Source organism: Toxotes jaculatrix, chromosome 7 (assembly GCF_017976425.1).
Source record: "Toxotes jaculatrix isolate fToxJac2 chromosome 7, fToxJac2.pri, whole genome shotgun sequence".
Taxonomy (NCBI): Eukaryota; Metazoa; Chordata; class Actinopteri; family Toxotidae; genus Toxotes; species Toxotes jaculatrix.
In genome coordinates this window covers 19,582,597-19,610,223 of record NC_054400.1, presented here as the reverse complement: position 1 = coordinate 19,610,223, position 27,627 = coordinate 19,582,597, and the positions used below count along the sequence as shown (strand labels likewise).

The window sequence follows — 27,627 nt, the reverse complement described above, 5'->3', positions numbered from 1 at the left end:
AAGTGTGTCTGTTGGCTCTTGCACTGTGTGTTTATCTTTGTGAAGACCAATATGAGTTATAGACCTTCAGAGTGAGGACATTTTTCCAAGGTGAAGACATTTAGGCCTCACTTGGAACAGATCTTCTGAGAGCTGTTTGAGGTCAAGATATTGTTTTGGAATTAGGGTTAGAATTATGTTTGGGTTTAGTTTAGGGTAAGTGGTTGGACATGTAGCTGTGATAGCTAAGGCTAGAATAGAGGGCTAGGGGCTGAGAAATGTATGTAAATGATTATCATGTATTTGAGAGTCCTCACTAGAGGTGGGTGAATATACTTTAAGTACCAATACTACCAATTCAAGGTAGTTAAAGTACTGATACTTAAAATCTGATTGGTCTTACATTAGATTGCATTTAGGCACACAAGAACTCATGAATTCACACAATAAACATATTTGATCTTACCTAATTAAAGAGACAATATATATTTATCAATAAACAAATAAACACTTTTCAACGTGTATTTACAGAGAATAGTAACAAGAAATGCCTGAAGTTTTGTAAATCACTGAATAATAAAATTCTACTCATGATACATTCATGTCATAAGTTATGACACATGGCTATCCCTCATATAATGGTGCTTTAACCATTTTACTTATTTAAAAAAATATCATATCATCAATATGATGTGACTTTACTCCTGGTAATATTTAGTATCAGTTTGGTATCACCATCCCTCTTTTTCTGTTGTTATCTCCTAGAAAACATGTTTACACTCTATGTCAACACAAGTGTGTGTGTGTGAGAGAGAGAGAGAGAGAGAGAGAAAGAGGACAGCCCAGTGTCACCCAGAGCTCTCCCCTGACAAACAGTCTTGTATATCTTTCTGGTTATAAATCTGCGCTTGTTTTGTTCCTCAGACAGAAGTAATCATACTGCATGGCAGGAGGGGCGAGGCTGTTTTTTTTTTACCAATAAAACGGAGCTCTCGCGGGCACAGGATATGGTACAAAGAGGCATTCCCTTTAGATTACCCTCTTAATGTTTTTCAGATTTAGTCATGTCAGCACCATTGTTAATTTATCCATTCATCTAGGTGGATTACTCAATAAAAAAGATTCGTGTCCTTGTGGGAGGATGACGAATAGATGTGTAATAACGCAACCCTGGCTACGCGCACGCGCACACCCGACTACGCCCGCCCCCGGCCCCCCCTCTTCTCGTCTCGCAGAACTGTACATAGCGCTCGGGGGCTCCGCGGGCAGCCAATGGCGACACGTTGTTTTACCCGTGACATCATCCGCCACCCCTCTTACTAAAGAAGGAAACAAACATCCATCGACAAGGAACGGGAGACGGAGAGAGAGCGAAAGAGAGGCAGGAGGGTGAGGAAGGGACAGTTAGACCCATCGAAACCTGTCTGACGGAGGACAGCGCCACAGGAACACAGCCAGACAGAGGAAAAGGGACCCTGAAACCCTCGATCTTTTTTTCTTCTGCCAAGACAAACGGCCACTTTTCCTGTCGTCTCGCGAGAAACTTCATCGATTTTTAGCAGGTGATGATCTTGGATTATTGCTTTGTTTTTGTTTTTTCTTAACAACAAGGATGCATTTTGAAGTGACCTCGGCCTGTCGAGGTAAACAACAAAAAGAAGGGTGTTCAAACTAAGCTGTTGGTCGGTCATGGCGACCTTTAACGGTGTATTGAAAGGTCAGGTGGTGTGTGTGCGTGATGGTTTTGTATGGTAAACAAGCTTCCTTTTTTCTTTTCTTTCTTTTTTCTTTTTGTTTTTTCTTTCTGTTTTTTATGTCACCAACACCACCATCTCCTCCTTCTTAATGGAAATATCACAAGCACTTGAACGTGACTCCGTCTGGTTGAGGGGAAAAACAAGGGAGGGAGCTAGCTAGTACTGGTTACTGTTTTTCTGTTTGCCTCTAGCTGGGGGATGGGGAACCAAAGCCAGCTAATTCCTGTCTAGAAATAGAAAATTCATAAGCCGAATAGGCAAGTAGTGCGAGAGTTGCCCTGAAATTTCTACTGAGCATTTGCTTAAATATTAAATGAAGTGCCAGTACAGCTTTGCCCAGTGTTTGCAGTAGTTTCAGCTTCGTAGAAAACGAGGTTTGCTCGGTGTTAAGAGCTATGTGGCACCATCAAGTTGTTTCTGAGTACTTAAGTGTGATTATATAATCGAGGTTGTTCTCATAGCTTCGTTGAAAACACGTAGAAAATGTTTTTTTAGTGGAAATGCTGGGAGAAAGGGGATCTACAAAACGATGTCTAAACAGGAAGCAGAGAGATTGCAGACAAAGGGAGAAAGAAGAAACAAAGGGAGCAGGGACCACAATGTCTAGACTGTGGGTTATTTCAGAAAACAACAGTGGCGTTGCCTTGCTGGTGGCCTGTAATGATTATTTGCAGTACTGTGTCCTTTCTTTTAAAGAGAATAATCTACGGCTTGTAAGAAAACAACACGGGGCTTTTTCTGTTCTGTCCTTCAGTGTGACTCAGTAGTTTTCTGCCCAGCAGGGCCTGAAATATGAGCTAAGCTTGCAGCTGATACTGGAGCATAGTCTTCCTCTTTTGTTTGCTTGAGATTATCACACCAATGTTAGCATTCAGCTGACCATCGCATAGAAACCAAGTGGAACAATTTCGAGTTGGACAAGTTTTCATGTTTTATTTCTGTGAGTGTTTGGATTTTTGTGAAAGGAAGTTGGTGGTGAATGGTTGACTGAATGTTAATCTCCCCTGTGCTGGAAACCCCCTGACTTGCCCTGTTGGATGTATTGTACAATACACAGCATAGTATAAATGGCATATTTTAGCTGCAGAAAACAAGACACAGGTATTTGTTTCACTCATGAGCTGTAATGTACCTATTAATTAATCACGGTTGATGAATGATGACCGCCAGTTGGTGATAATGACAATACAAACAAAAATATGTTGTATTTTGTGAGCAATATGTGTGCCCCTTTCTCTCTAAAAGACCTCCTCTGATCATTAAACATTTAAAACTTCTCAAGTATGCAGTCTATTCATGTCAAGTTGAAAGCTGGGCGGATTTAAACATGAGCAATCCAAGTGATTTTTACCTTCTACCTTATCCCTGTTCATAAGAGGTCTTGGTAAATGTTAGGTTAACATGCTCACTGTTTGTCTGACAGATGGGGCCAAACGTGACAGCTGAGCCACACTGTCCATTGTTCCTTTGTGTCAAAAAAGTCAACAGCCACGGTCAATCTGTTAGCTGCTATGGGCCTTGTCATGATCTTTGTTGTACCCGTATGAGCTGTTTTTGGTGTCTGATATGATGTAGTCTCAGTTTGAATTGATATTCTTTCTTTGAGGAGCCGTTTAGCTCCTGGACCTTGTCCAAGAACATGGGGTCTGGATGTGTAGCTCAAATCCTACAGTCCAAATGTAGCTATCTCCACAATAAACCGGTGTTGCTGGGTTTAAGGAGAATAAGTCTGATCTTCCCTTGGTAAGAAAAATTCCTTCTCCAGCTGCAAGGTACTTACCAACCTCTAGCTCAGACCTCGTGTCTGGTATTTTTCAGAAGTCAGCAGCTGAACACGTGACACCAAGGGAGAGAAGGTCTTTGTGGGCTTTTCCAAGGAAACCCTTTGTTGACACGACAGTGATAGCATGCAAGGGTAGAGAAAGAGAGGAGGAAGGAGGGGCTGAGAGGGGGATAGCTCAAGATTTAATACCACTTGTTAGTGAGGTCAGTACACTTCGAGTGAACTGACAGGACGTTCTGAAGCAACTGCCAGCCTCTCCTGGAACATTAAGCTCGCCTGCCCTGTTTGTGTTCGTGACCAGAATATAGACGAGTGAGCAGCTGCCATGTTACAGCACAACAGGGCCAAAGGTTGTTTACAAGGGAAATATGAGACTGTTGCCGTGAACACTGGTAGATACTGGCTGTGGGTGTTTTGGGTTTGTTTTTTTTTTTTTTGATCAGATGATTTGTTGATCAGATGACTTGTAAAACAGCCAGGGCAGGACTGGCAGACAGGATGCCTCTTACCCAACTAATCTAGGCCTTCCTGCCTGTCTGTTTGTTCATTCAACAAGGTGTTTTTGATCTGTCACCTCAAAGGCAGCGTCTCCCATTACGCAACTTCCTGCTGTATTGCATTGCAACAGAACAGGACAACAACGTCACAGGGCTGCACGTTTTGCCAAGTTACGCACATACACACTTCTTTTCTGGGCGTATGTGTGAGGAGAAATGACTCGGGAAGTTTTGAAATGCCTTTTGTGGCAAAAACCACGGGGAGGGGAGGAGATTACTGAAACTGTCGACCTACTTTCTTCATTCTCATTCATTATCTTGTGTCTGTTGGTGTGGACAGAATATTATTTTACCTGATGTGTTGTTTTTGTTTATTTGTGACCAAGATACTGTTTGTGAGTATTAGTTGTTGTCAGTAATCAATTTCAGACATGGTAATCATGACACATAATAAGGTTGCATTAGTTGTCCTAAGGTTTCGGGGTCATCTGGAGGCCCTTTGTTTAATTGTGATTATTTCCTTTCACATATAACACAAATACCTTTAGCTATGAGGAAGTAACTACAACAACATTACTACAATTGCTTATGAGAAAGGAGAGCAGTTGATAAGAAAGACAGTTCTCATTAAAGCAGGAAAGAGAAATGAAAGCAAAAGGTGGGTCATATATTTGGAGGAGCAGCACCAACTGTTCTCAGAACTGTGAAAAGGGGTGGAAAAGATGGGGGCAGGGAAAGAGGGGGGCATAACACTGAACAAAGCTGTGGGACAGAACAGAGTCCAGCTCCTGCCAAAGGTACTGAACAGAACACAGTGAGTGTTGTTTGTTCTCTGGGCTTCCTGCAGAGAAGCGTTCATTTCTGTATTCATGCTAAAGGGCAAGTCAAAACAAACAGGCATGTTGTGCTCAAATTTTCATAATATGACTCTCCTGTTATCTTTCAGTCTTGTTGACACTGCAGTAAGCTTCTTTGGAACTGGGTTATCAGCACAGGGAAATGTGTCCTGTTATGGAAAATATTTTAGGTTTCAGTTGTATTCAGAGGTGTTCTATGGGGGAAAAAATGCTTTCTCTCTTTGTGTGTGTGTCCTCACTCTGTCTCTCTCATTGTGTTAGCAATGGCCCAGGAGACGAACCAGAGCCCGGTGCCCATGCTTTGTGCCACAGGCTGTGGTTTCTATGGCAACCCGAGAACCAATGGTATGTGCTCCGTATGTTATAAGGAACACCTGACACGGCAGCAGAGCAGCGACCGCATGAGCCCCTTGAGCCCTATGGGTAAGACAACACACAAAAACCCACAAAAAAATAAATATTATGCAATTTCACTTCTGGTCAGAGAAGCATTGTGTTTATGATGTAAACAAATAAATGTAGCTCAATCTACATATTTACAGCTAGAGATCAGGAGGGACTCAACTCAAGGAAGTGTAGACGTTATTTTGAAATACAACCAGTTGTAGGCCGGTCAGTGTATTTTCTCAGCTCTCTTCCTCCCCCTTGCCCCCTGCCTCTGTTTTTCCACTCTGTGTAATGAAAACCAGCTGTCTTCGTGACACTGTTCAAGGATTGGGGGGTATTCACTCCTCTAGACATTTCTAAGGTCAAACATTGAAGCTTCTCCCACAATGCGACACTGCTAATCTGTTTTAGGCAAACACATTTCAAAAGAGGAGAAAGATTATCTTGGATGGAGCTTTGAGAAGGAAAATGTCCCTATACTTTTTTTAATTAATCTTAATTAATTTATTTATTGGGTAAATGTGGTGAATGTGTTATATTTTAATTTAAAGATCAATACAGTGCAGGGCTTGACAAAAAAAGTATTTTTCTGTGACCTCCCTTGTGTTTGTATGTATAATATACTTTGTATAGATTTCAATCCTTGCTGTTTTCTGTTTGAGTTTTGTCTTATGGGGTCCCCTCTCTCCTCACTCAGGCTCAGCTGCTAGTCCTACCTCAGAGGCCTCAGCCATCCAGAGACTAGAAGCCAGTCTAGCCAAGGTTGATGCCTCCCCTGCCTCTTCACCAGACATGTCTAGGTCAGTACTGGATGTGTTCGACTGTTTTGTAGAAACAGCAGTTTCTACAAAACAGTAGAAAGTAGTTCTTTAAAGTAGAAACTGTGTGGTTGACTGGTTCCTTTTCTCCTGCTTATCCATCCTTTTCTCCATTTATGTAAACCATCAGAACTGTTCAAGGATCTCTTCCTGTGACTCAACAAATGACAGAGATGAGCATCTCGAGAGAGGACAAGCCAGAACCCCTAGAGCCTGGTAAAACTCACAGACACGCACAAACACTGTTGCAGTAACAGACAAGCTAGCAGACATAAAACAGAAGGCATTAAGACTCACGTGCAGATGACTCCTCGCATACAGACTTCTTAAGCCAAACATCACCCTGCAGGACCCACTGTAGCCCCAGTTTATTTTTGATGCTTCGCTGCATACCTGAAGCCCAACTGTTGGTTTTACTTACAGCCTCCAAGAAAGAGAGGCTGCCTAAAAATAAAGCTGTTTAAAAATACCTCTACACCAGAGGGCATTTTCAGATTGGGTGCAGTCTGCCAGAGGCTTTCTCAGAGTAATGCACTATTTTCTGCCAAGAACAAGAGAGGGCATTTTAGAGATAAGAACACTCTAATTACTATCATTTTGGACCAAAGTACATAATTTCAGTTGCCAGTGTGTTTCGATGTCTTACAGAACTATGAACAAAACTCATTCATCTGCTGCACTTGCAAATAAACTATATCCGATAATACTAGCATTGCTAATATGTATTTTTCCCTGTTTCTTTATGTGTAGTTGTAAGCCAGCCTGCTGCTTCTAGCCCTACTCCTGTAGCTTCTTCCAGCAGTGAAGAAAACAAGAGCGACACCCCCAAACCCAAGAAGAACAGGTGCTTCATGTGCCGCAAAAGGGTGGGCCTCACAGGTGAGCAGGGGGGTTGGCACAAAGGGACATAACTGGTCATAACTGTTTTACTTGTCAGAGATGGACAGACAAAGGGTTTACTTAGCATCTCTCTAGTGTAGTGGTTCACTTCTGTTGTTCTATCTTTTAACCCCTTACCTTTGTGCTTCCAGGGTTCGACTGTCGCTGTGGCAACCTGTTCTGTGGCATCCACCGGTACTCCGACAAGCACAACTGTCCCTATGATTACAAGGCCGAGGCTGCTGCCAAGATCCGTAAAGAGAACCCCGTCGTGGTCGCTGACAAGATCCAGAGAATATAGATTTGACAAAATGAGGAGTGACAGCAACAATGACAACACCTTTTGACAAAGACTGGAGTATGAGTGTGAACCTTTGAAATGAGCACTGGCATGAGTGGCTAAGTGAGAAGTGAAAGGACTTGATTTACAAAATTACAACCTCAAGAAAATAATGGGAAAAAAAGAAGAAAAAAAAGAAAAGATCCTGTCTGAGGGAGATGCATGAATGATCACTTTTCTCCTTTTTGATTAATTCATTAGTTTGTTTTATCCTATTTCCTGTGGTGTGATTTTGTCGCTGTTAAGTCCCATTTTTTTTTCTAAGAGTATGTATTGTCTTATTAAAAGCAGCCCAGGCTAACTGTCCAGGATATGCTGTGCTCCTCTCACCCAAACCAGGCGCCATTTTGTGCCAAACCGTAGACAGCCATTTTACTCAGACCCTGTCCTGTGTCAGACACCGGCGGGTCTTTCAAAGCATTCAGACTACACAGTAACAGTCCACACAAGTTGTGTCCCTCGAACCATTGAACTTCTTGTTCCATGTTCCATTGCTACTTGAGTCAGTCAACGTTTGGAGAACCGTACAACTGTCCCCCACCGTGCACAAGGGGCTTTGTTACTTTGTCTCTGTCTTTCCTAGCTTTACCTACCTCACAGCTGCTGTGTTAAGCTTTGTTGTCTTCCCTTTTTACTTTTGTTTCCATCAGCTTTGACCCCAGCAGAACAATGGATCATCTTGATAGTCAGCCTCAGTGACCCCGTGATCAGCAAGTTGACTTTGTTGACTTTGATCGGTTTGATTGTGACGAGGCTGTTTCCATTATGGCTGGAGGTATCATACTAGACAAGGACAGGCAAATTACTCCACGTTTCACTGAGTCTAAACATTTTTTTTTCAATGGGTAAAGGAGTTCCCCAACTGGTCTGAGGTCTGATTGTAATCTCAGACGCCTGGTGCAGGGCTGTTTGTACCGATGTGTGGCCTGAGAGGAAGGACGGCACCCTTCCCTGGCAGGCCTGGTAGGTGACTTTAGGCTACAATATTGTAGGGGCATGAGTGAATGGGATAAATGCATGAGTTACTCTTCATCTGCATTAGTGTTTCAGAAATATTTGGCATCACTCAACTTAGGGTTTTGGACATTTTATTTGCTGAGAGACAATTATCTGTTATGTTGTATTAGCTTTTTTTGTTTTCTTCTCTTCCATTGGTATTGTACTGATGTTAGCGCATGTATTCAGTGCATTTGTGGAATTAGAGTATGTGAACCATGATTTTTTTTTTCTTTTATGTTTTTATTTTTTAAGTGCGCTAACAGAACGTTCATGTGAGCAGTGTGAGTTTGTGTGTGTGTGTGTGGGTGGGTGTGTGTGTGTGTGTGTACCTGGGTGGGTGTGTTGTTCCCCCAGCCCTTTTTGTCTGTGGAGCTACCCGGTTTATCAGCACATGTTTACAGATCTACAGGAGCATGCCAGAGCTAGATTTATGAAAAATAATAGATACCAGGATTAGATGTAACTTCTCATCTGTCTAACAGCTATTGGTCTGTGTGTCTGCTATAGAGCACCGTAGAGAAGTGTGTGTGTGTGTGTATTTGTGCGCGTGCACGTGCACATACCTGTGCAAAAGTGTGTTTTCATGGCTGCCTGACACATTGAGATCCATGTATGTTTGTGAGTTGTGTTAATCCTCCCCACCCTTTTTTTGTTTTTCTCCCCTGTAAGGATGTTTTTCATTTAAAAGATAACTGTATGTATCCGTTTGAGTTTTTCCTTTCTGATTCTTAGTTATATGCAAATTTGTACAAAAAATGAAAAAACAACAAACTGTGTTGATATTTATGTATTACATATAATCTTGCTATCCAGCATTACGACAGAATAGTATCATGTAAATAAAACTGTACAGAGAGACATTACCAAGCCTCGTTGTGTGTTGACTTACACAGCTCACCATTTCTCTTGGTTCTAGTTCTGGTGTGTTTTGGTACAGTGTGTTTGTTTTCAGCAGTATCACACGTTTTCTGATCTGTCCTGTGCAGATAAATCTGTCAGGCCAGACCGGTAACTTCAGCTGAAGTCATCAGGTTCATCATGCCTTAGCAAAGTAAATATGACCAAAATAAATAAATAAATAAAGCTGAAAAAGGAAAAATGAAGTCAAAATGATGAATCAGCACAGGACAGTTAAGAGTGAACACTGTGGAGCTAATTTCTGTCAGGACAAGAATAGTATAGGAGCCACATGTCAGGAGCTCCAGCATTACCCTGTAATATCTTACCTAGGCTAACCCGGCCTCTTTAGCATCCTCGTGTTAATACAGAGAGCTGGCAGCACAGCACAGACTATAAACTCAAGAGACTCTATTCCAAACCATGTCTGGGTCACACAGGAAGTATTAATCCACGGGCCGCGGAAGAAAGCAATCCTGTTCCACTCTTATCTAGGCTAACGGTGTGCAGGCAGGACACACATGATGCATGCATTTCAGAGACAATGTGTTTTCTCACACTCCCGTCAGGAGCTCGGGGGGCAGAGTGTGTTCACAGATGGCGTCATTCATGGCAGCAGCTGCTCAGACAGCTGAGGTGTGCTCATGTGGTGTTCCTGTGACAGAAAGCTACAGAGATCACATTGTCTGGGCACAAGTATTAAGAACAATGGAGGATCTACACAAAGGCATAATGGGTGAGAAAACATCAGATCCTTTAAATTTTCAAGCTCAAGATTGTCGTTGAACTGTCAAAATCCAACTACCTGAGAATGTATTATAAGGTCAACTCATCACTGATCCTCCTGACTGTTGGTCACGAGTCTGCCTGTCCTTTAAACCAGAGGAGACAGAGGCGTGCACTTCATAACTAATGCGGTGACAGATGAGAGGAGGATAGCCACACTCCAGATATGACCTGGAACAACTGCAGGCATTCTGAATCACACTTTTTATGTGTGTGTGTCAACACAAGAGTCTCTTTGCTGTGCACATGTGCAAAAGAATTGGACACACACACACACAGACTCCAGTGTCAGTAATCCCTCACCCCCACACACGTTAACCCGTAATTTGTTTCACTGATGTGTGCTGCCCATTTATCTGTGTCACCATCTCTCTCTCTTTCTCTCTGTCTGCCTGTCACTGGGTGTGGCTGAGGTTAAAAAGCTGGCTCACTAGATGTAAGACATCACAGATTCTGACTGGCTGAAAACGACAGATGTTGTTGCCAGATGCTCAAAAGGGGTTGGAAGTTAAATGAGGCCACAGACAGTAAATACTAACATGAAGACACTTCCTCTCTCTCAAGAAAACAGTCACATCCCTGTTAACTGCATCTTCCTCCTTTACTTGTTTTATGTGTCTGTCTCCCCTTCTTGACCTTGTTTTTATTTGCATCTCATTCTTCAGCTGTATGAGAAGTAATCTGGGCTAAAAATACTATTTTTTTTTTCCAAATATCCACACACACTGCACACATAAACATGTAATACTTGGCCATACATATTGTTATATCACTTCATATCCATACAGGATGAATACTCACATGCATGGAAAGCATTTATTCAGATTTGTGGGTGGCTATGACTCAGGAGGTAGAACAGGTCGTCCATTAATCGCAGTGGTGGTTTGGTGGTTTGATGATCACTGACTCTTCCTGTTCCCAAGTCAAAGTGTCCTTGCGGCAGAACACTGAACTTCGAATTGCTCTCTATGCTGCCATCTGGATGTGAATGTCCTACAAGTGCAGGACATTTACCATACATTGACAAAGCACCCATACACATGTGAAACATACATACAACATACCAAGTGAAACACTTAACACTATATATATATAGCAAGACACACACATAGCCTACATACTTTAAGTATGTACATAGTAAACATAGTAACCTAGATGGATCCACAGTAAACCTGAAACCAGGCAAGTTGGATAAGCATCTATGTTACTTCACAAATAAAAATGACCACATTAAAACTCTTTACTATGTTAAAACTCCTTGAAACTTTAGGAAGAGCAGATAAAGTAGCCTTTTTAAAAATAATTTTGTTCTGATCATTTTTAGGAAACATAACAGGGGGTTCAGAGGTGATTAAACGACTGCAAAGAGAAATAACCACAAAGTGACAACTACAACAACTACAAAGAGACAAGAGTTTCACATATCTGTGCTCAGGGACTCACTGTATCATAACCTGTCATTGGATGTGGAATCAGGGACCATTCGCAGTGTTTTAATTTAAGTTAATTATTTGACAATGAGTGGTAATTAGCCAAGAATCAAAAACCTAAGACTCCTCACCAGGTGAGACCAGGTAACGCTGAAAGCTAACACTGAATTATTGTTTTGTTTCGTTGTATGTACACAATAAACAACGTTTATTAAGAAACTGTGTTGTTACTTTTAAACATTCTGTTGTGGGTGGAAATGTAAAAACTGAAAGTCTGTGTGAAGTGAGCGGAGCCTATAGGGGGCGCTGCGTGTCCTTCCTGCTGGTGCCTGGTCTGACCTGTGACACCGGAAAAGGAAAACAGCGGCAGCAGCGGCTTGTTGTGCGCTCGTGTTAGCTGAGCCATTGTAACGTATGGGAAACGCATTTTCTTGTGTGTAACTCTGTGGACACTGTGGAGACAAATCTCATGCTACAGATCTAAACAGTGCACCGATGCGCCCATCGTCTCCGTAAAAAGGCAGAGTCAAGTCAGCTCTGTGGCTGTTTACAGTCGGCGGGGCCGGTTCACTTTGAGCAAGAGTGCGCTAAAAGCCACAAGAGAAAACCCGCACCATGGCGGATGTTACTGCGCGTAGCCTGCAGTATGAGTACAAAGCGGTGAGTGTGTTTGCAGAAAAATACACGCACACAAACACAAGTGGGATTTTTAATAGAGTGCCATGTTATCGAGCTAACTTAGTTAGGTTAAATGTTTTTAATTCAGGTCACTCCGTGTTTAGTTAGCCGACAGGCTAACTAGCAGTTAGCTTAGCTGAAGCCTTGCACTCCGATGAAAGTCACTGACCGATTACCTGTTCTCTGTGTTTTGATTGTTAGAACTCCAACTTGGTGTTACAAGCTGATCGCTCTCTGATCGACCGCACCCGGAGAGATGAACCTACCGGAGAGGTGTTGTCCCTGGTGGGGAAGCTGGAGGGGACCAAGATGGGTGACAAGGCTCAGAGGACCAAACCCCAGAAGCTGGAGGAGAGACGAGACAAGTCAGTAAAAAAAAAACAAGTCATGAATAATCCAATCCACAAGTTATTTTCAAAACAAAGATTGCCATTCACTGTGATTCAAGTGTGATTGAAAGCTCTGTGAGATGATTCTCATTCTGCTCTGAAGTTAGGGAAAAGCAAAAATCTGTGCTCCACTTTGGAAAATATTGGCCACTAAAAAGTATTTCATGCCTGATCCTTTTAACACACTTCAGTTTTGCTGTTCGGTGTCTGTTTGGCAACTCTAGCCTTAATAATTTTTCATTTTCCCTTGTTTTGTCTACACAGGAGACGAAAAAGAGATGAAGACAGACACGATATCAACAAAATGAAGGGCTTTACCCTTCTGTCTGAAGGCATTGATGAAATGGTGGGCATTGTGTACAAGCCTAAGACCAAAGAGACCAGAGAGACCTATGAGGTGTTGCTTAGCTTCATCCATGCTGCTTTGGGAGATCAGGTCAGTGAACACTACAGCTGCTGCTGTCTTTGAAAAGTCAGCTTCTGCTTTTTTCCCCCTTTTTTATCAGTCACCAACATCTGATACGTGTCATTTCACTTGGGTTGTTATATCTCATTTTCAGCCGCGTGATATTCTGTGCGGAGCAGCTGATGAAGTGTTGGCAGTGCTGAAGAATGACAAAATGAGGGATAAAGAGAGGCGGCGTGAAGTAGAGCAGCTTCTTGGACCCGCTGATGACACACGCTACCACGTGCTGGTTAATCTGGGCAAGAAGATCACAGACTATGGGGGGGACAAGGACTTACAGAACATGGGTAAGTACATAGGAGGCAACTATGGAGCAGTGTTCATCACAAGTCTGTAAATGAAAATCAGCAGTACATTTTTCTGTAGTCTAACACAAGCTTCCCTTTGACAGTCTCATGCTACCTGTCAGAAGTTTCGTGATCATGTTCTTGATGTTTACACACTATATTTTATGTCCACAGATGACAACATCGATGAAACCTATGGTGTGAATGTCCAGTTTGAATCTGATGAGGAGGTGAAGTTTTTTTTTTTGTCTTTCCCTTAAGAATTTTAACTCATTATAAAGTTATAGCTTTAAAACATTTATGCTAAATAGGATGTGTCACTAATTTGTCCTCTCTTATTATATAGGAAGGGGATGAAGACCAGTTTGGTGAAGTACGAGATGAACACTCAGATGAAGACAGTGAAGGAGAGGAAGCAGATGTGGGCTGCACTCTTTCAGCCAATGTAAGTGCAGCATCTGCATCAGCACTGTATTAAGCCCATATTCTGACTGAATCTTATGATTTTTTTTGTGAATTATTGTCCAGTGTACTCCACAAAAAAACTAATAAGTTATTCCTCATGTAGCTTGGTGTCACAGGTGATGTGATGACAGTGAAGAAAAAAGATCTACATCCTCGAGACATCGATGCCTTTTGGCTCCAGCGTCAGCTCAGCCGTTTCTACGATGATGCCATTGTCTCTCAAAAGAAGGCTGATGAAGTCTTAGAAATCCTCAAGGTATGTTTGTCACCTCATCTGTTTTTAGCTTTTTTTTTGTTTAGAGCAGGTAGGTTTGTATTTTTCCAGACTCACTCATTCACCGTCTCTCTGTATTCCACAGACTGCCAGCGACGATAGAGAATGTGAGAACCAGCTGGTGCTGCTGCTGGGCTTCAACACCTTTGATTTCATCAAAATCCTCCGTCAGCATCGTCGCATGAGTAAGTCTGTGTTTTAAAACGATGATGCTTCAGACTATTGTTGTGCCTTTTTCGAGTTGTTAATTTGTTCTTCCCTCTGACACACAGTCCAGTATTGCACCATGCTGGCAAGTGCTCAGAGTGAGGCAGAAAAGGAACGGATCATAGGAAAGATGGAGTCCGACCAGGAGCTGTCAAAGATTCTGTACCAGCTGCAAGAGACAGAGAAGGAGGATATTATTCGAGTAAGATCAGTTGTTTATGAAATTATGCAAACATTTTGCATGAATTAGTTTTCCTGTTTAGTCCGTAACATCTGTTATTGTTGGGGTTTTCCCGTCTTTAGGAGGAGCGATCTCGCAGGGAGAGGGTGAGGAAGTCTCGTGTTGATGACTTGGAAGCAATGGACATTGACCATGGAGAGGTAAATCATTTATAAATAATGCATAATGCAATGTAAAATAGCATCAGTGATGCTGCCTATAGGTATGTATGCAGTGACCTGTTGTTTACATTATCCTTTCTTCTTCTCCAACAGTCAATGGCCCCTCGGCAGTTGCTAGACCTGGAGGATCTGACCTTTACCCAGGGCAGCCATTTCATGGCTAACAAGCGTTGCCAGCTCCCTGACGGCTCTTTTCGTAAACAGCGCAAAGGCTATGAAGAAGTTCATGTGCCTGCTCTCAAACCCAAGCCCTTTGCTGAAGACGAGGTTTGTTGTCTGTGTGTCTCACCCTGGCTCAATTAAATGGTTTCCGCTTGACAGGGACTTCATGGATTTTAATGTCATCATGTCATCAGGTTCTTGTCGCTATTGAGAAGCTGCCCAAGTATGCCCAGGCTGGATTTGAGGGATTCAAAACCTTGAACCGCATCCAGAGCAAGCTGTTTAAGACCACCATGGAGACAGATGAGAACCTGCTTGTGTGTGCGCCTACGGTAAGAAAGCTTTGATGAACCCAAACACGCTGTGACAGTTTCTCCCACGTGTGTTTTTTTTTCCCCAGTAATTTGGATTTTCTTTGCGCACACAGGGAGCTGGTAAGACCAATGTGGCCCTGATGGCAATGTTGAGGGAAATTGGAAAGCACATCAACATGGATGGAACCATAAATGTGGATGACTTCAAAATCATCTACATCGCACCCATGCGCTCACTAGTACAGGAGATGGTGGGAAGTTTTAGCAAGGTAAGCCTCGTGTCACTCCTCCACAGCTTTGTTTACATACGTTGAGGTCATGTTCAAGCCAGAGGGACACAGAGCTACAAGTAACAGTTTTTACTTCTCATCTCAGCGTTTGGCAAGTTATGGCATCACAGTGTCTGAGCTGACAGGAGACCACCAGCTCTGTAAAGAGGAGATTAACGCCACTCAAATCATAGTCTGCACCCCAGAGAAGTGGGACATCATCACCCGTAAAGGTGGAGAACGTACCTACACCCAGCTAGTGCGCCTCATTATCATTGTAAGTAACATTGATGTGTTGAAGTTGGCTTTTGTCATGAAACACACCTCACCTCACTTTATTCGACATAAAGCTCTGGTGATAACAAAGTGAGTGTATTGTGCAGGATGAAATCCACCTGCTGCACGATGATCGTGGGCCCGTGCTGGAATCTCTGGTGGCGAGGACCATCCGCAATGTGGAGCTGACCCAGGAGGATGTGCGTCTGCTTGGCCTCAGTGCCACGCTGCCCAACTACGAGGATGTGGCTACCTGCCTGCGTGTAGATCCAGCTAAGGGACTCTTCTACTTCGACAACAGGTATGCTGTTTGGAGACTGACCAAAAAACAAAAAAGAGTTAACACGAGTAATCATGTTTCAGTTCAGAGGAGACTTTCCATAACATCTGCATGTTTTTTCTTGTTTGCACGTTTTGCTCATTCTGCTCTGATAAGCATGTTTTTGTTTTTCTCTGTAGTTTCCGCCCTGTGCCCTTGGAGCAGACTTATGTTGGTATTACAGAGAAGAAGGCCATCAAGCGTTTCCAGATCATGAATGAGATTGTGTATGAAAAGATAATGGAGCATGCTGGGAAGAACCAGGTGGGTACTGTCTTACTTGTTCGTTCATAGGAACCTGATTTAATGACTTGATTGTTATGAAGAGGAAACTTGGATCCACAGTGACTTAAAATCCTGTAACAGCATGTGCAGTTCACCTGTACCACCTGCTGAACTAACACTGATGTACAGCAACGCGTAACCAGATTTGAAACTCCTAACATTTGTCTCGTGTGTCTCCAACAGGTGCTAGTGTTTGTCCACTCCAGGAAGGAGACAGGAAAGACTGCCAGAGCAATAAGGGACATGTGTTTGGAGAAGGACACACTGGGTCTTTTCCTCAGGGAGGGTTCAGCATCCACTGAGGTGTTGAGAACTGAGGCAGAGCAGTGCAAGGTGAGCTAACGCCACTGAGTTCAAGCTTCAAACTAGATAGATGACTAAATTCAAAGTTTCTTTTGTGCGTGGTTGGAGTCCTGTTAGACCTAATCCTGAACTTTCATGTCCAGAACCTCGAGCTGAAGGATTTGCTGCCTTATGGTTTCGCCATCCACCATGCTGGTATGACCAGAGTGGACCGTACACTGGTAGAGGATCTGTTTGCCGATCGACACATCCAGGTTCTGGTGTCAACAGCCACTCTGGCTTGGGGTGTCAACCTGCCGGCGCACACTGTCATCATCAAAGGAACGCAAGTGTACAGCCCAGAGAAAGGCAGATGGACTGAGCTCGGAGCCCTGGACATTTTACAGGTTAGCCTGTGCCAGATCGTTACTAAGCTGCAGCAAAGCAGGCTCTGAAGTGTCACCGACGGTAATAATTTGTGTCTGATTTCAGATGCTTGGTCGAGCCGGTCGTCCTCAGTACGACACCAAGGGAGAGGGAATCCTGATCACGTCCCACGGAGAGCTGCAGTATTACCTGTCCTTGCTCAACCAGCAGCTGCCCATCGAGAGTCAGATGGTGGGCAAGCTGCCTGACATGCTCAATGCAGAGATAGTACTGGGCAATGTGCAGAATGTTAAGGTTAGTGACTGACATTTAGAGACACTTGGTTAAATATGTAAGGAGCTGATCAAATTTTCCGTTCCTTTTCAGTTTGTAATTTCTCATATTTTCTTTGTGAACAGGACGCTGTGAACTGGCTGGGCTACACCTACTTGTATGTGCGCATGCTCCGCAACCCCACCCTGTATGGTGTCTCTCACGACGACCGGAGTTCAGACCCCCTGCTGGAGAGGCGCAGGATGGACCTGGTGCACACGGCGGCCAATGTCCTGGACAAGAACAGCCTGATCAAATACGACAAGAGGACAGGCAGCTTCCAGGTATGGACATCTTTCAGCTCAGTCTGTGTTTTAATATCTTTTTGTGGTTCCAGTGTTTATTTTTAAAATAGTTTTGAACTGGATTTCATGATTTTTAATGGTCGACTTTCGTGCCTCTTTACCTGAAGGTTACAGACCTGGGACGCATTGCCAGTCACTTCTACATCACCCATGACTCCATTCAGACCTACAACCAGCTGCTGAAACCCACTCTCAGCGAGATCGAGCTCTTCAGAGTCTTTTCACTCTCCTCAGAGTTCAGGAACATCACAGTGAGAGAGGTATGTTGACTCCAGATGGACTTGGCGGTTTGGATATAATCCTCAACAAAATAATATATAATCCTAAATTTAAATAGTAACATGTAGCTTTGTCTTTTAGGAGGAGAAGCTGGAGCTTCAGAAGCTTCTGGAAAGAGTTCCTATTCCTGTGAAGGAGAGCATCGAGGAGCCCAGTGCTAAGGTAGCACACGCAGCCAGCGATGATGATTATAAAACTGAAATTTCATTGTGTTTGTGCAGAAAATCCAACAACCAAAAACCAGGTGTTCGTAGTGCAGAGGGTTAAAGAGGAAGTGGTTGATTTCAGATTCCAGACAAGACAAAGGCTCACTTGTCCTGACTAGATTTTTTCACTTAAATCCACTGTTAACTACAATTTATGATCCAGTCCTGATCATGATCATGGTTTGGTATGTCTGTTTGTTTCAAGTGGATGATACATCCTGTACCCTCTGTCTTCTTGTTTCAGATCAATGTGCTGCTCCAGGCATACATCTCTCAGCTCAAACTGGAAGGGTTTGCTCTCATGGCAGACATGGTCTATGTTACACAGGTACGATGGTTAAATGCAGTTGCTTTATTATTTTGCTGTCAGCTTTTTGGTTTGCAGTTTTGTTTTGAATTGCTGATCTTGAATTGAAAGTCTGTGACGACATATTCCATATCCTGACACGATAGAAACAAATTTACATGTACTGATGTCAGATGTAACTGTCCATGAATACTCATTCATGATAAATGTACATAACTATCTGTTTTTGTAAATGTTTTTAAATGGTCATATATATTTTCCTTTCAGAGTGCTGGAAGGTTAATGCGGGCCATATTTGAGATCGTGCTGAACAGGGGCTGGGCTCAGCTCACAGACAAGACCATGAATCTTTGCAAGATGATTGACAAGAGAATGTAAGTCTCACAATTTTCTCTCCAGAATAAACAGAAACTTTGCTGTGCAGAGGCAGGCCACTGATATTCTGCATCTCCACAGGTGGCAGTCGATGTCTCCCCTGCGGCAGTTCAAGAAGCTGCCAGAGGAGGTGATCAAGAAGATCGAGAAGAAAAACTTCCCCTTTGAGCGTCTCTACGACCTCAACCACAATGAGATTGGTGAGTTTTCCTCATCCATAACCTGCTTGTTGAATTCCCTCCTCAGCCGGGAGAGCACTTAGAAGTCATGTGTTTAATTTTTTTTTTCAGGTGAGCTGATCCGAATGCCAAAGATGGGGAAGACCATCCACAAATACGTCCACCAGTTCCCCAAACTGGACCTGGCCGTCCATCTGCAGCCCATCACCCGCTCCACGCTCAAAGTGGAGCTCACCATCACTCCTGACTTCCAGTGGGACGACAAGGTGTGTAGTGAGACCCATGGCGTGCAGCACCTAAAGTGTCTCTGTTCCTCAGCCTCCTGACACCACCTTTGATTTTTCCACACAGATTCATGGATCATCTGAGGCTTTCTGGATCCTGGTTGAGGATGTGGACAGTGAGGTCATTCTCCACCACGAGTACTTCCTGCTCAAAGCCAAGTACGCCCAGGACGAACACCTGGTGACTTTCTTTGTCCCAGTGTTCGAGCCTCTGCCACCACAGTACTTCATCCGTGTGGTGTCAGACCGATGGCTCTGTAAGTAACTGGCCTGAAACACATCGTAGAATTCACATGATGTTTATTTTGGTATTTCATTTAACTTCTTTATTTTTCCTGTTTCCTTTCAGCCTGTGAGACTCAGCTCCCAGTGTCCTTCCGTCACCTGATCCTACCAGAGAAGTACCCCCCACCTACTGAGCTGCTGGACCTGCAGCCTCTGCCTGTCACTGCTCTCAGGAACTCTGCCTTTGAGGCTCTCTACCAGAACAAGTTCCCCTTCTTCAACCCCATTCAGACACAAGGTACATAACCAGGAAAAAAAATGAGTTTGCCTCTCATCCGAAAGACGTGTCGTTCCTTAAAAGACAGGTCCATTTCACTTTGCTTTCTTGACTCTTTTGTATTGTTCCTGTCCCCACAGTGTTCAATGCTGTGTACAACAGTGACGATAACGTGTTTGTGGGAGCTCCCACCGGCAGTGGGAAGACCATCTGTGCTGAGTTTGCTATTCTGAGGATGCTGCTGCACAACGCAGAAGGTCGCTGCGTCTACATCACCCCCATGGAAGCTTTGGCCGAGCAGGTATGAAGGCTTCAGTAAGCCGGAAGTGTAGTTAAAATCAAAAACAGCCTTGCTAACTTTTTCCATTTGACATAATTAATAACCATGTTAATCTTTGTCTCTCAGGTATTTGTCGACTGGCACCAGAAGTTCCAGGACATCCTGAACAAGAAGGTGGTGCTGCTGACGGGAGAGACGAGCACAGATCTGAAGCTCTTGGGAAAAGGTGACATCATTGTCAGTACCCCTGACAAATGGGACATCCTGTCTCGTCGCTGGAAACAGAGGAAGAACGTCCAGAACGTCAGCCTTTTCATTGTGGATGAGGCGCACCTCATCGGAGGAGAAAACGGAGTAAGGACACAATACACTATACTTCTTTGTGCTGCGATTCTGCAGTTTCATGTCATACACATTAGGTTTGTACTGTGATAGTCATTTGTTCTGTGCATCGTGCTAATGTCCCGTGTTTCTGTTCATTAGCCTGTGTTAGAGGTCATCTGCTCCAGGATGAGGTACATCTCCTCTCAGATTGAGCGCCCCATCCGCATCGTGGCCCTCAGCTCGTCCTTGTCCAACGCCAAAGACGTGGCTCACTGGCTGGGCTGCAGCACCACGGCCACATTCAACTTCCACCCCAACGTCAGGCCCGTGCCTCTAGAGCTGCACATCCAGGTCTGTAAACAACATGCTAGTCAACAAAAACGTTTTTTTTTTTTTTTTTTTTAAACAAGAAGACACAAATTCCTGTCAGGTTCCTGATTTGGTGTTAACTTCTCTGGCCTGTTCAGGGCTTCAATGTGAGTCACACCCAGACTCGCCTGCTGTCCATGGCTAAGCCAGTATACCACGCCATCATGAAGCACTCTCCCTCCAAACCGGCCGTGGTGTTCGTCCCATCCCGCAGGCAGACTCGCCTCACAGCCATCGACATCCTCACTTTCTGTGCTGCCGACGTGGTCCCTCAGAGGTCAGTCACTGCAGTGAGACCACATCTTTAGATGAATAGACAGTGACTGTGCTGCTGTTGTTGTTGTTGTTCCCTCTACACCTCCAAGCTGTAGACAAAGAATAAATGTGTGTCTCTCTGTAGGTTCTTGCATTGCACTGAGAAAGACCTCGCTCCATTCCTGGAGAAAATAAATGACTCAACTTTGAAAGAAACTCTGGCCAACGGCGTGGGCTACCTGCACGAGGGCCTGTCTGCAACTGAACGCAAAATAGTGGAGCAGCTCTTCAACTCAGGTATGACTCACTCCTGCTTTCTCTCGCGCTCTCAGCTCGGACTATGTAGGTTTAGAACTGAATAATTATATTTGGTATCTTGGGCTCTTCTCCTCTTACAGGCGCCGTTCAGGTGGTGGTGTCCTCTCGCTCACTCTGCTGGGGCATCAACATCTCGGCACATCTCGTCATCGTCATGGACACTCAGTACTACAATGGCAAAATCCATGCGTAAGGCTCAAACTGGTTAATTTCAAATGTTGTGTACATGTCTGACATGTTGTGTTAGTGACATTATCTCCCTGTTTTCCCTCTTTCACTCAGATATGTGGATTATCCCATATATGACGTGCTCCAGATGGTGGGCAAGGCAAACAGACCCATGCTGGATGACGAAGGACGCTGTGTCATCATGTGTCAGGGCTCCAAGAAGGTAGAAGGACCTCTGCTGTTTCTGTCCCGTTCAGTTATGAAAACTGTGACTCAGGCTAAAGCAGCGACTGTGCAACAGTAAGAACAAACCAAGCGGTTCTTTTGTCTGTTCTTGATAGGACTTCTTCAAGAAGTTCCTGTACGAGCCGCTGCCGGTGGAGTCTCACTTGGACCACTGCCTCCACGACCACTTCAACGCCGAGATTGTCACCAAGACGGTGGAGAACAAGCAGGACGCCGTGGACTACCTGACATGGACATTCCTCTACCGCCGTATGACCCAGAACCCCAACTACTACAACCTGCAAGGTGAGTCTCAACCTGTCGGTTTGAAAAGGCAAAAAAAATGAATGTAGTTTTATTTATTCTGGATCAGATGTTGGTAACAACTTCTTAATCTCAAGTTTTGCGTTTACCTTGTCAGGCATGTCCCATCGTCACCTGTCAGACCACCTGTCTGAGCTGGTTGAAAACACTTTACACGACCTGGAGCAGTCCAAGTGCATCAGCATAGAGGATGAGATGGACGTAGCACCACTCAATTTGGGCATGATCGCCGCCTACTACTACATCAACTACACCACCATCGGTTTGTACCAACGCTCTGGAGAATCTGTAATCACTTCCTGACTGTCAGGCTCCACATTTGGATCCAAACATAACTGTGTTGTTTTATTTTTGTTTTATTTTGGCAGAGTTGTTCAGCATGTCCCTGAATGCAAAGACAAAGATCCGTGGGTTAATTGAGATCATTTCTAACGCCGCTGAGTACAAGAACATTCCCATCAGACACCACGAAGACACACTTCTCCGACAGGTAAATACAGTACACCTCTTTTCACAATGATATTAACACATCCTACCAAGGCAGGAAGATGAGATTTAACTTTGTCGACTTGTTTGTGCCTTTCAGCTGGCACAGAAAGTGCCGCACAAACTGAACAACCCTAAGTTCAACGATCCCCATGTGAAGACCAACCTGCTGCTGCAAGCCCATCTCTCCAGGATGCAGCTGAGCGCTGAGCTGCAGTCAGACACCGAGGAGATCCTGAGCAAGGTACAGAGCAACGGTGATTGTTGTCACTGAGGAGGAAGAAGCCTCACACGGTCATGTTTCTGGATTTGATTTCTTTACGTGTATGTAACACCTGTGTTTGTTGTGTTTGCAGGCGATCCGTCTGATCCAGGCCTGCGTGGACGTGCTGTCCAGTAACGGCTGGCTGAGTCCGGCCCTGGCAGCTATGGAGCTGGCTCAGATGGTCACCCAGGCCATGTGGTCCAAGGACTCGTACCTCAAACAGCTGCCCTTCTTCACCTCAGAGCACATCAAGCGCTGCACAGAAAAGGTACATGGGTGTTCACTCATTATACTTAATGCATTTAGATTTCATGAAATCTAACTCATCATGGATCATACGTATGTATTGAAGCTGATGCTCTCATACCTGCTCCTTTCCTCAGGGTGTGGAGAGCATCTTTGACATCATGGAGATGGAGGATGAAGACAGAACTGCTTTGCTGCAGCTCTCAGACGCCCAGATGGCCGACGTGGCTCGCTTCTGTAACCGCTACCCCAACATCGAGCTGTCGTACGAAGTGGCAGAGAAGGACAACATCAAAAGGTACGCATGGATTATTTCTGTCGGCAGCATCGTTTGAAGAAGTGACAGTGGATAAATAAATAATAATAATAACTGGCAAGTGTTAATGTGTGTTATGATGTGTCTTCACAGTGGGAGTCCAGTTCTGGTTCAGGTTCAGCTGGAGAGAGAGGAAGAGGTTACTGGGCCTGTCATTGCTCCTCTCTTCCCCCAGGTAAATCCCATTTGGTTTTGCAATTCCAAGAATGTCTATAGCATTTTCTTTCCATTGACATGTAATGTAAATACTTTTCAATGTTACAGAAACGTGAGGAGGGCTGGTGGGTGGTGATCGGAGACCCCAAGTCCAACAGCCTCATCTCTATTAAGAGGCTGACTCTTCAGCAGAAAGCAAAGGTCAGTGAGAGTCTCCCACAGTTGCACAAATTCTGTGGTTTAAAATCCTCTTAAACACAACATTTTGTTAAATCGGTTATGTCCCTCTTCTGCAGGTCAAGCTGGACTTTGTAGCACCAGTGATGGGCGTTCATAACTACACCCTGTACTTCATGAGTGACGCGTACATGGGCTGTGACCAGGAGTACAAGTTCAGCGTGGACGTGAAGGAGGCCGACAGTGACGGAGACAGCGACTCAGACTAATCAGTAACTTGATTGTTGCGGCCTCTGACATTTTGTGTGATATAAAGGATCAGTAGGTGGTTTTTCTTGTTATCTTTTTTTTTTACTGTAGATATTCAGCCTGATTGATGTCTCTGTCTGTGAGTGTGTCATTATTCATCCTCTATGCTCTTCTGAAAATAACATTGTCATTTTATCCAGTGCAGTTTTTTCTCAGTTTAAATCAACTGAATGATGTTCACCAGTCCAGAATGACAGTGTACAGGATCTGTTCACAGCTAATATAATCACACATGTATTGCAGATACATGGTAAACTGAAGCTCCAGTCCTGGGGTTGAGTGTCCTAAGTCTATTACACTTTGTGAACTGTCAGTTCTCAGGTCTGACTGAAACTGGATAAGCAGTTATAGATTAGAAAACACATTTATCACGCTGGTCTGCCCTGTGACGTTTGGTTTGGTGCACTCTTACTCCAGATTTGGAGTTTAAATCCAAAAGAAAACTGTCCAGTTATATTTTTGGACTTCAGTTGTTTTGTTATGAAATCTATTTCCTGGACTGGTCCAAGTGTTTTTAGTATGATGTCCTGTCTGGAATATTTTTTTCAAATAAAGAGAAGCCACAGAATTGTTTTTCATAATGTTATATATTGATTTATATAAACATAGTGAATGTATAAATTCTCAGTTGAGCTGAGACTCGCAAAGCACAAGATGCACTGAAGCGTTACTATCTGTTTAGAAACAGACATGAAGGTTGGCAGGTGACATGTTTATACACCACAACATTAAGCAGAATCCTGCTGAGCTCTCAGATAAGCTGTAAAAGTTGAATGAACGGTAACGTGATGACCTCAGGGCCACGATGTTCCCAGTGCAGTAACTGTTTTTGTTAAATGAGAGACCACGTGTTCAGTCTTCTTCTTGGAACCTCCAGATGGCGATCTCCCCGCTGTCACTGCAGGAGGCCAGCAGTCCCGCCTCCTTTGGGTTCCAGGCGACACAGTTGACGTCCTGGCTGTGAGCCTTGGTCACCTGAGCCACCATCGAGAACACCGGCTGGTCTGGATCAGCCGACTCATCCTCCTTAAACACTCGCACTGCATCGTCGCCGCTGGCAGTTGCCAGGGCACCAGTCAGTCGACACCTGAACACAGATACATGTTAACGTCTCAATTTGATCTAACAAGAGGACAAAGTGAAGAACACAATGCATTTGACTCTTAACAGAATCACCATGTTGAGCTGGCGATCAGTTAATCTGAATGGAGGTTTTATGTTTCTAATAAGAGAAACTTAAAACTTTCTAATGAGATGAGTCTTACCAGGCGATGTCATACACTGTCCGTCCGTGGTACCCAGACAGAGTGCAAACACACTTCCACGACAAGTCTCCTGTTTAACAAAGCAGAGCAGAAAAGAAAAGGAGTTTCAGATAAAACAGCCTACCAACAAACGGAACAGCAAATGATTTTAGTCATCAAAAATAACATCAGCTTACAACAATCAGGCACAACTTGGGTCTGATATTTTTAGAAAGCTGTCAAAATGGACAAAAAGGTGCTATGTTGTATAAATAGTGTGTGACTGATGTCAAATGATGTCTCCAGCGGTTTCCAGCTTCTCTACTTGTCTGTCTGATGTTTTTTATTGGTAACACTCATCAGTAATCAAAAGAATATGAAATTATATCTAGTCTAAAAGCATTTTTTAAATTTATTCTACAGCAAGACTAATGCTGTCTACCCCTAACAACTCACCCTGTCCAGCTTCATTTGGATACTCTTTCCAAATCTTCACAGTGCGGTCGTCGCTGCAGGAGGCCAATCTCTGTCCAGTCGCATCAAAAGACAAACTCCAGACTGTGGACGTGTGTCCTTGTAAGGTGGCCCTACACTCCCAGTCATCATCCTCTTCCCTGTAAATACAAATGTTGTTGTCGTAGCTGGCTGAAGCCAGGAGCTGTAACAACACATAGTAAATAAGTAAGTAAGACACCAGTGCAATAAACTGAGAAATCATTCAGGTGCACATGGAGCAGAGCACGACCCACCTCCTGGGTCGGGTGCCACACAACATGCTTGACATCTTGGGTGTGAGAGTTCACGACCGTGACACACTCATACTCATCTTCTTCATCCACTATGAAACACAAAGGGAAAGAGGAACAGATCAATACACGTACTGGTTTTCTACTATGAACTGGATTAACACTGTGGCTCTGAGGGGGTGACACTGGAGTTTAACACAAACCTTCCCAGACCCAGACGCTTTTGTCTCGGCTACATGTCGCGAGCAGATTCCCTGAAGGGGCCCACGCCACACATTTGACCTCGTTTTCATGTCCTTCCAACACTGTCAAACTCTAAAAGACAGAGTGAGACTCCTAAAACCTACAGAAGGTGCAGTATTTCATAAAGTGAAGATTTAAACATCTCATCTTACCTCAAAGTCGTCGTCCTTCTTTTTCCAGATGCATGTGGTTGCATCAAAGCTGGCAGAGGCCAGATAATTCCCACAGGGAGACCATGCCACCTTCCTCACAGTGCGCTGGTGTCCGTCCTGAAGCACACTCTTACAAATCCAAGAGTCACCTAAAAAAAAGTTAGAAAGGTTGTCAGGCATTCGAGATTATCTACAGAGGTCTTTAATTCTGTTAGACTTTTTGTATCTGCTTATTTACGAAATTGTTTCTCTATATCCAGAAACTATTACATCATGATGATATAATTAAACACCTAACGTGCCCATAATCATTTAATAATAATAATTATTAAACTATAATCTCCCTAAATAAAACACCAATGTCTCCAAAGAACTAGATCCTACTATGCCTACTACCTATAACTACTCACATACCAGACATCACGAAACATCATTATCAATGTTTTTTTTTGTTTGTTTTTATATGACTCACAGATTAACTCTTTACTAACTGCAGGAATAACATGATGACATTAACGTTATATCCTAAACTTGCTAATATGTTTCTGTGAGGATCTGAGGAGACAGCATGTCCTGCCAAACTCTGCTGTGTTATATTATAATGTTACCTGGCCATTATTCAGTCATCACCTCAGGTGTTGCTAGCTTTAGCTCTCATTCAGTTCATGGTGTTAGCAGCTCACCTTCTCGTCCCCATATCCGGATGGCCTTGTCGCCCCCGCATGAAGCGAGCAGCGTCCCAGACGGGCTCCAGCTGACGAACCAGCACCGGGAGTCCGGGTGTGCGCTCAGTCTCTGGACCAGGGACAGAGCCTCCTTCATGTCTGGTGAAGCTGGTGAGGTGTTTAATGTCTCCGGTCGGTGACAGTTAACTGACGCTTGATAAGATAAGTCTACTAAGAAACACCACGACACGCTGTCACAACCGGCACGACCCAGCGGTGCTGCTGTCCTGAACAACAGCCACCCGAAGAGGAGTCAGGGGGAAAAGCGAAATGTATATGCACCAAAGAACAAAGTACAAAAGTTCAGGAAAACATCCACATCGGAAATGCCGCCATCTTTGATTATCGAGTGCTTTACGCGAAGCATTGTGGGGTTTCTTCTTCTTCCTCTTCCTCCTTCTCCTTCTCTCCTCTCGCCACCTTTTTTTTTTTTTTTTTTTTTTTTTGGTTTGGGTAATTATCGCTTTCAGGATTAAAAACTGAAAAAATAATTATTCCTGATCAGTGTCTCCACAAAACATTTCAAAGGCAGTTCATTCATTTCATTTATTGATATATTTGATTGATTTCACGTTTAGGAGCCGCATAATTACCTATTGTGTCTCAGTATGCAATATTTATCTTTGTAGCTTTCTCTTAGTTTACACGTCTATAAATAAAGCACAGTGACTTAATTTAT

At 43.8% G+C, this 27,627-nt stretch overlaps 3 protein-coding genes across 4 annotated transcripts; 2 read left to right on the top strand and 1 right to left on the bottom strand.

Moving 5' to 3' along the window:
• Nucleotides 1–1,309: 1,309 nt before the first annotated feature.
• Nucleotides 1,310–9,159, top strand: zfand5a (zinc finger, AN1-type domain 5a). 2 transcript variants are annotated; one of them, XM_041041963.1, is made up of 6 exons: nt 1,310–1,622; nt 5,135–5,296; nt 5,958–6,060; nt 6,209–6,294; nt 6,829–6,957; nt 7,110–9,159. In XM_041041963.1, exons 1-6 carry the CDS (start codon nt 1,592–1,594, stop codon nt 7,256–7,258), a joined length of 660 nt encoding a protein of 219 aa, XP_040897897.1. In that variant the 5' UTR covers nt 1,310–1,591; the 3' UTR covers nt 7,259–9,159. The 2 variants fall into 2 exon arrangements, with proteins under 2 accessions (XP_040897897.1, XP_040897898.1); XM_041041964.1 differs by having other exon boundaries at nt 1,312–1,541.
• A 2,632-nt stretch (nt 9,160–11,791) lies between these two features.
• snrnp200 (small nuclear ribonucleoprotein 200 (U5)) lies at nt 11,792–24,406 on the top strand. The gene is made up of 44 exons (XM_041041842.1): nt 11,792–12,069; nt 12,289–12,452; nt 12,741–12,912; nt 13,037–13,229; nt 13,404–13,459; nt 13,576–13,674; nt 13,798–13,950; nt 14,054–14,153; nt 14,241–14,377; nt 14,479–14,556; nt 14,671–14,844; nt 14,934–15,071; nt 15,167–15,322; nt 15,429–15,599; nt 15,706–15,899; nt 16,058–16,181; nt 16,386–16,535; nt 16,649–16,891; nt 16,977–17,165; nt 17,270–17,467; nt 17,596–17,748; nt 17,849–17,929; nt 18,218–18,301; nt 18,548–18,654; nt 18,737–18,855; nt 18,946–19,100; nt 19,186–19,375; nt 19,468–19,641; nt 19,761–19,921; nt 20,027–20,254; nt 20,384–20,575; nt 20,692–20,870; nt 20,994–21,145; nt 21,247–21,355; nt 21,449–21,557; nt 21,676–21,865; nt 21,981–22,145; nt 22,252–22,373; nt 22,470–22,613; nt 22,726–22,902; nt 23,018–23,178; nt 23,290–23,371; nt 23,461–23,553; nt 23,649–24,406. The coding sequence occupies exons 1-44, from the start codon at nt 12,025–12,027 to the stop codon at nt 23,796–23,798; spliced, it is 6,411 nt and encodes a 2,136-aa protein (XP_040897776.1). The 5' UTR covers nt 11,792–12,024; the 3' UTR covers nt 23,799–24,406.
• Nucleotides 24,407–24,409: 3 nt separating this feature from the next.
• ciao1 (cytosolic iron-sulfur assembly component 1) lies at nt 24,410–27,313 on the bottom strand. The gene is made up of 7 exons (XM_041041843.1): nt 26,907–27,313; nt 26,224–26,372; nt 26,032–26,143; nt 25,832–25,920; nt 25,539–25,740; nt 25,104–25,173; nt 24,410–24,925 (listed from the first exon to the last, which is right to left on the bottom strand). Exons 1-7 carry the CDS (start codon nt 27,043–27,045, stop codon nt 24,691–24,693), a joined length of 996 nt encoding a protein of 331 aa, XP_040897777.1. The 5' UTR covers nt 27,046–27,313; the 3' UTR covers nt 24,410–24,690.
• Between the last annotated feature and the right edge of the window lie 314 nt (nt 27,314–27,627).